The 8534-nt window shown below is 29.2% G+C and overlaps 1 protein-coding gene across 1 annotated transcript; it reads left to right on the top strand.

Moving 5' to 3' along the window:
• Positions 1–3779: 3779 nt before the first annotated feature.
• LOC137634573 (uncharacterized) lies at positions 3780–8309 on the top strand. The gene is made up of 3 exons (XM_068367037.1): positions 3780–3887; positions 6859–6963; positions 7991–8309. Exons 1-3 carry the CDS (start codon positions 3855–3857, stop codon positions 8285–8287), a joined length of 435 nt encoding a protein of 144 aa, XP_068223138.1. The 5' UTR covers positions 3780–3854; the 3' UTR covers positions 8288–8309.
• The last annotated feature ends 225 nt before the right edge of the window (positions 8310–8534 follow it).

Here is an 8534-nt window from a genome sequence, read left to right as displayed (position 1 = left end):
GGACAGACCAGACAAAAAGTAAATGGTGGGACAAACCAGACAGAAAGTAGAAAGTTGGACAGACTAGGCAGAAAGCAAACAGTAGGACAGACCAGACAGAAAGTAGAAAGTGGGACAGACTAGGCAGAAAGTAAATACAGTAGTTGGACAGACCAGGCAGAAAGTAAACAGTGGGACAGACCAGAGAGAAAATAAATACTGGGACAGACAAGGCAGAAAGTAAATAGTCGAACTGACTAGACAGAAAGTAAACAGTAGGACAGACCAGACAGAAACCAAATAATGGGACACACGAAATGAATCTTTGCGTTGTACTTGACCTATTTCAACCGGTGAAAGGAAGCCTTCTTAAGAATGCGAGACTCTTGACTAATTGACAATTGGCCTTTGTTCCTCAAAAATCATTGACCTTTATCAATTAGAAAAGTGATTTTTTGTTATCGATTAACCCCCAGACCACAACAATGCAAGGATGGTTACAAAGTGCAGTGACCGCGGAAATGTTTTCACATGTTACACACACACACACACACACACACACACACATATATATATATATATATATATATATATATATATATATATATATATATATATATATATATATATAGACATACATCAATACTTACAAACACATACCTCTATATATATCTTCCCTATATAATGAAAAGCAAGTCTGGATATCAATTTATATATATATTTATATATATATATATATATATATATATATATATATATATATATATATATATATATATATATATATATATATATTATTGTTGTTACTCTTCTTAGAATATTTTATTTTCCTTTTTTCCTTTCCGCACTGAGCTATTTTCCCTGTTGGAGCCCCTGGGCTTATAGCATACTGCTTTTCCAACTAGGGTTGTAGCTTAGTAAGTAATAATAATAATAATAATATATATATATATATATATATATATATATATATATATATATATATATTGTGTATATGTATCTTGTCACGCTGAGCGGCAACCACCCTGAAACGAGAATCTCCCGCAAATTGCCCAAACTGCCGTGTGGTAGTTAGATATGGGGGAGGGGACAGAAAGGGTTGAATCTGTGTGTGTGTGTGTGTGTGTGTTTAGCAGTTATTATTAATGGGTCGTATACACACATAAACTATATAATGTCTGTGTCCGTGATATGACATTTTCCATTTTAATAAAGAGGACCCAGGTTCGAGTCCAGAAGGAGGCAAAGTGATAAATAAAACTAGCTACTTTTCATTGTCCCTTGCCTCTGTCATTCATGAGATACCTTTAAACCTTTAGACAGATAGCCAGGCAGGTGTACTTGAATTTCAACTAAGGGGTATTTCAACTGAATTTAATTTGGATTATAAATTGAATTTAAACTAACGGTATTTTAGTCGTTTAATTTGAATTCAAACGAAGGGTGTTTTAATTGAATTCAACTTGAATTATAACTTAAATTTAAACTAAATGTGTTTTAACAGTTTAACTTGAATTTAATCGAAGGGTGTTTTAATTGAATTTAATTTGAATTTTAACTTGAATTTAAACTAAATGTGTTTTATTAGTTCAACTTTAATTTAAATGAAGGGAGTTTTAATTGAATTTAATTTGCATTATGACTTGAGTTTAAACAAAGCGTATTAATAGTTTAACTTGAATTTAAACGAAGGGTTTTTGATTGAATTTAACTTGAATTTAAACTAAACGTGTTTTAATAGTTTAACTTTAATTTAAACTGAGGGCGTTTTAATTGAATTTAATTTGAATTATAACTTCAATTTAAACGAAAGGTCTTTTAATAGAATTTAACTTGAATTCAAACGACAGGTGTTTTAATTGAATTTAAATTGAATTATAACTTAAATTTAAACTAAAGGTGTTTTAGGTTAACTTGAATTTAATCAAAAGGTGTTTTAATTGAATTTAATTTGAATTAAACTTGAATTTAAACTAAAGATGTTTTAATAGTTTAACTTGAATTTAAACTAAGGATATTTTAACTGAATTTAACTTGAATTATAACTTGAATTTAACTTGAATTATAACTTGAATTTAAACTAAAGATGTTTTAATAGTTTAACTTTAATTTAAACGAAGGGTTTTTAATTGAATTTAACTTTAATTTAAACTAAAGGTGTTTTCATAGTTTAACTAGAATTTAAACTAAGGGTTTTCTAATTGATTTTAACTTGAATTATAACTTGAATTTAAACTAAGGTTGTTTTAATTGAATTCAACTTGAATTGTAACTAGAATTTAAACTAAAGTTGTTTTAATTGAATTTAACTTAAATTTAAACGAAAGGTTTTTAATTGAATTTAGCTTGAATTTAAACTAAAGGTGTTTTTATAGTTTAACTTGAATTTAAACGAAGGGTTTTTTAATTGAATTTAACTTGAATTTAAACTAAAGGTGTTTTCAAAGCTTAAGTAAAGTTTAAACTAAGGGGTTTTTAAGATTGAATTTAACTTGAATTTAAACTAAGAGTGTTTTAATTGAAGTTAACTAATGTGTTTCAACAGACCATGGCCAAACTTTGTGGTTGAGTTATCAGATATACAATAGATTATTGAAAAAATAAACTGGAGTACTGGATGATTAAAAAAAATATCTGAAAACAATAATAGTGTCCTATTGAATAACCTTTTCTAGCTAAGGACGGTCGTTATAAATCAAGGTTAAATTCCATACCACAAGAAACACTTGGAAAAAAGAAAGTGGTTAAAAAAATGTTAATTCAAGAATTTCTCTTGTTCCAAGAAGCAGTATTTTATTTTTTTATTTATTTTTATTTTTTTTTTTTTGCCGAAAGAGACTGGCACACGCTCGTGCGTAAAAGTACACACATAAACACACACACACACACACACACACACACACACACACACACCGTGTGTAAGTACGTACTGAAATTGTGTGGAATTTTGGCCATACGTTTTAGCAGTGGTTCGTTGGTCTGGTAAATCTCATAACTTTTTTTTTTCCTCCTTCTACATAGGTTTTGTATAAATGTGAGTTTGGTTACATAATATAAATTTAAAATGATTATTGGATTCGCTTGTTGATAAGATGGCTCTCGTATGGACTAAGGTGTATATATATATATATATATATATATATATATATATATATATATATATATATATATATATATATATATATATATATTATATATATATATATATCCACATATATACATACATATATACACTCTCACACACACACACACACACATATATATATATATATATATATATATATATACAGTGTGTGTATATATATATATATATATATATATATATATATATATATATATATATATATATATATATATATATTCAATAATAATAATAATAATTTTTTCTATATATGTACATTCAAGGTCCCTTTTCACATCAATGAGTCGGGAATGAAAATAGCAACTGCTAAAATATTATGTGAATTCAAGTATAACCAACAATGCTTTAAATTTCTCTCTCTCTCTCTCTCTCTCTCTCTCTCTCTCTCTCTCTCTCTCTCTCTCTCTCTCTCTCTCTCTCTACAGCAATGACACCAAGGTGAACTATCATGCTTCCTTTTCTTTGCCGGAATTCACTGAGCCAAGCGCCGGAGCAGAACAACCTGGCACCAGTGACCAAGACCTCCCCCTTCCTCCGAGGCCTCCCCCCCCCTCCCAAAGGCTGGATGACGGTATAAATATCCCTGATTGATAGACACTATCCACACTTGGTGGTCGTCTTCGCAAGTATCCAGGAGCTACTACTACTACTACTACTACTACTACTACTACTACTACTACTACTACTACTACTACTACTACTACTACAGCTGGTCCAATTTCCTTCTACTGCAATGTTTCATCTATGTTGGATTCTCGCGGCTGGGGTGAGTTAATTATTATTCTTATTACCTCCGCCAACGTAGTTGGAAGGAGGTTGTGTTTTACCCACTGCGTGTGTTGTTTGTGAACAGCTTCCTGACCATAATTTTAATCGTAGAGTAATAAAAAGTGTAGGATTAACTTATATACAAAGATGGAAGTGATTAAAAGTTTTGGAAGATCAAGGTCAAAGGTCAAGCAAAATGTCCAATTCACGTAATCAGCCATAAGTTTGAATATCGTTGTTATTATTATTACTAGTGTAAACTTTTAACTGTGCTCCACAAAGCACTGGAAGAATTAGAAGACCCAGGCCTACATGGCTGAGGACTATGAAGCATGAAGTAAGAGATGATGAATGGAAAAGTATTGATTTAAAAGCTCATGATATACATTGGCACTATCTGCTTAGTTACTCAAGCGCAGTAAGGGTGTGAATGGGTATACTTCCCCAGAGCGAGGTGTGCCAAGAATTCCTGTGTCCGATTGTACTTGACTAGGCAAAGGAGTAGCAGTGAAATGAGAGCTACTTCTCTTGTAGTTTATTCATTTCCTTATTTCCTTTCCTCACTTGGCTATTTTCCCTGTTGGAGCTCTTGGGCTAATAACATCTTGCTTTTCCAACTAGGGTTGTAGCTTAGCTAATAATAATAATAATAATAATAATAATAATAATAATAATAATAATAATAATAATATGAGCTAAAAATAATAAAAGTAAACAGACTTTAATTACTTGGTATAGGCAATAAAACGAGTACAAATTACTAACAAAAAAAAAAAAATGGAAAACAGTTTTCTATGCTTTCTCAAGCATGTTAGCACATTTAATACTGAAATATCTGGACAGCATATAAAATAACTATTACAAAAGGAAAAGCAGTTTAGGGTATATTCAATGTCCCTTCTCACTATATAATAAAGAGCAAGTGTCTGGCTATATATACAGTGTATATATATATATATATATATATATATATATATATATATATATATATATATATATATATATATATATATATATATATATATCCCATCACACTGATCGGCATTGCCAAACGTATTACAAATGGGAAAGCAGTTTAGGGTACATTCAATGTCTCATCTCACTATATAATTAAGAGCAAGTGTCTGGCTATATATACTGTGTGTATGTATATATATATATATATATATATATATATATATATATATATATATATATATATATATCAAGTCCTTGATAAATATATATATATATATATATATATATATATATATATATATATATATATATATATATATATATATATATAAAATCTTTCCGGTCACGCTGATCGGCATTGCCAAAAGTTTGACTACACTGGGGAGGGATGAGAAGGGTTGAATCTGTGTGTGCATATCTATGTAAATATTTAGCCGTCATTTTTGACGTGTTGCGTACACTACTGTATTATTATTATAACAAATTAATAACCCAGTTTCTTTAATCCTTTTAAAATAAATATTAAAACATTAATTACGTTTTTAACATTCAAAATTGATCTCTTAATAAATTTATTAAAAAATATGCATAAGAAATCAACAACCTAATATCTTTAATCCTTTGAATATAAAAATTAAAACAACACTGATAACGTTTTCTACCTTCAAAACAAAACATTTATTAATAAGATTTAAAAAAAAAAAAATATCACCTCCTTGGCAGCGCTATCACAAACTCGTGGAGATTTTACCTTTGCAACCCCAATATTAAGTTCGAACAGAGTCCAAGTATGGTCAAACATGTACCATGACAAGCATTTCGGGTTGAAAGGTCATTGACTGAGACGTTACAGTGAAAAAAAAAAAAATGAACTGGAACTTATTTTCTTTGCCGAGTTGAGGCTCTGAATTAATGGATAACTATTTCATCGTCTATTATACAAATATACAAATATAAATATATTTATTTGTAATGTTTAAGGACGTAAACCTAGCAAAAGTGATATATATATATATATATATATATATATATATATATATATATATATATATATATATATTATATATATAATATATATATATATATATATATATATATATATATATATATATATATAATATATATATATATATATATATATATATATTTAAATATATATATATATATATATATATATATATATATTTAAATATATATATATATATATATATATATATATATATATATATATATATATATATATATATATATAATATATATATATATATATATATATATATATATATATATATATATATATATATATAGTATATATATATGCCTATATATATAATAAGGTATTTTGCATAACGTATGTACAATCATTAATTTTACCCAAAAAAAATTCCCCTGAGAAATTTTATGGTCTGTTTTTCGTTAACCTGTTATTTTATTTTTACAGAAGAGCAAAATTAAGTATCCTATTTCACCTACCAATTTTGTCACATTTCAAAATACAATAAAGCTTCCATTACTCTAACTAACAAGAATGAGACGTGAAATGTACATACAAATTACTGTCAATTCTTGCATTACATAAACTAGCAAGAATGAGACGTGAAATGTACAAGAATTTATGTTCAATTCTTGCATTACATAAACGAAACAGAATGAGACGTGAAATGTACATACAAATTACTCTCAAATCTTGCATTACATAAACTAACAAGAATGAGACGTGAAATGTACATACAAATTACTGTCAATTCTTGCATTACATAAACTAACAAGAATGAGACGTGAAATGTACATAGAATTTATGTTAAATTATTGTATAACCTTATTTAAGAAGAATGACAAGTGTAATCTACTTAAAAACTGGCAGTCAGTCGTTCTAATTTTATTTGATTGCTCTACCAAATACGAGAACTACTCCTGATTTCTAATTTCATACTTCCACCTAATACAATAACTATCAATCATATATGCTTATGCCCTAATCGCACGTGACCCTTTTCCATCTCCCGAATCAGGTGTGCCTGGTGGGCGTGGCCTCCGGGGCTCCCCAACAAGGGAACCAGGTCCAAGGTTCAGCTCCAGTCCAAGCTGTTCCCTTTGTGCCAGGGTTTACGCCGGAGGTAAGTCGGTCAATTGACACGTGTTCGAATTCCATAAAAAATGCTTATAAAACATTCTGGATACATTTTTTCATATTATTTCTTATGACGTTTTAAACGATGAACAAATAACTATTATTCATACAAATTGGCTATATAACGTTCTGAATACATTTTTTTTTTTTCACATTTCTTATAACGTTTTAAACGATGAACAAATATATTTGATTAATAAAAAAAAGATCACGTAACATTCTGGATATATCTTTTCACATTATTTCTTATGACGTTTTAAACGATGAACAAATAAATTTGATTCATAAAAAAAAAAGATTATTTAACATTCTCAATACATTTTTTTTCACATTATTTCTTATGACGTTTTAAACGAACGACAAATAACCGATTCATAAAAATATTTTATAACATTCTGTACACATTTTTTTCACCATATTTCTTATGACGTTTTAAACGAGGAATAAAAACTTTCAACTTCCATATACAGAGAACTATTTGCCAATCGCCCTATGTATTTCTGCCCTTATCACCTCGCTAATAATTCTTATTCAACATATATTAAGCATACATTTCAACTCGCTAACTTCAACTCTTTCATTGATATTTAATATCCACACTTCCCTTAATAATATATATATATATATATATATATATATATATATATATATATATATATATATATATATATATATATATACTGTGTATATATATATATATATATATATATATATATATATACATATACATATACATACATATATATATATATATATATATGATACTGTATATATATAATATATATGTGTACATTAGTGTGTACACGTGCGTATATATACATAATTATTTACATATGCAAATATATATACACACATGTGTATGTAGGCTACTGCATGCATACAAGTGGAGCTGAACACATCTCCTGTAAAGTACAATGCTCAAATATACAGACTAGGAAAATATCCATTCCAGTCATGTGTATACTTTAAGTATATTTTGAGTATCTACTTATTTTCCATCTCATTACCCTCAGGTACAGCAAGCCAGGGATAACTTCCAGACAGCTTATAACTACCTAGCCCAGCTGTCCTTTTTGGCACCAGACGATCCCGTAACCACCCCCGTGGGCGCAGAAGCCACGACCAACGCAGTGGCAGTGGCTGCCACGCCCCTCAATGCCCTGGCATCGACGCCCGTGCCCTACCCACCGGGGTATCAGTTCGGAGGGTTGACGCCTGATGTCGCTCAGGCGACGGCAAACTTCTTCCAGCATTTCGTGGCTGCTTCCAGTTTGGCTCAGCAGGCAGCTCCTGCTGCTGTTAAGAAGTGAAATCAGTCATATTCTCTTTAGATTAATTCAAGATCATCTTTGCAGGATGTTCTTTTAGAGATGGATAATTTATCATTTCAAGAAGCGGATTTATATTAATTAATTGCTCGAAGAAGATTCAACATCTGCTATTGTTAAGAAGTGAAATCATTCACATTGTCTTTAAACTCATTTAAGATCATCTTTGCAGGTTGTTTTTATAAAGATATATAATTTATCAATTTAAGAAGCGTACACTGTTCAAAAT

This window comes from Palaemon carinicauda, chromosome 44 (genome assembly GCF_036898095.1).
Source record: "Palaemon carinicauda isolate YSFRI2023 chromosome 44, ASM3689809v2, whole genome shotgun sequence".
Lineage (NCBI taxonomy): Eukaryota > Metazoa > Arthropoda > Malacostraca > Decapoda > Palaemonidae > Palaemon > Palaemon carinicauda.
Note: the sequence above shows the minus strand (reverse complement) of the source record. Positions and strands in the feature narration are given on the sequence as shown.

Coding starts and splice junctions, on each gene's coding strand:
- LOC137634573 (XM_068367037.1), top strand. CDS start 3,855: ATGTTTCATCTATGTTGGATTCTCGCGGCTGGG. Junction 3,888..6,858: donor GTTGGATTCTCGCGGCTGGG/GTGAGTTAATTA, acceptor CTCCCGAATCAG/GTGTGCCTGGTGGGCGTGGC. Junction 6,964..7,990: donor TGCCAGGGTTTACGCCGGAG/GTAAGTCGGTCA, acceptor CATTACCCTCAG/GTACAGCAAGCCAGGGATAA.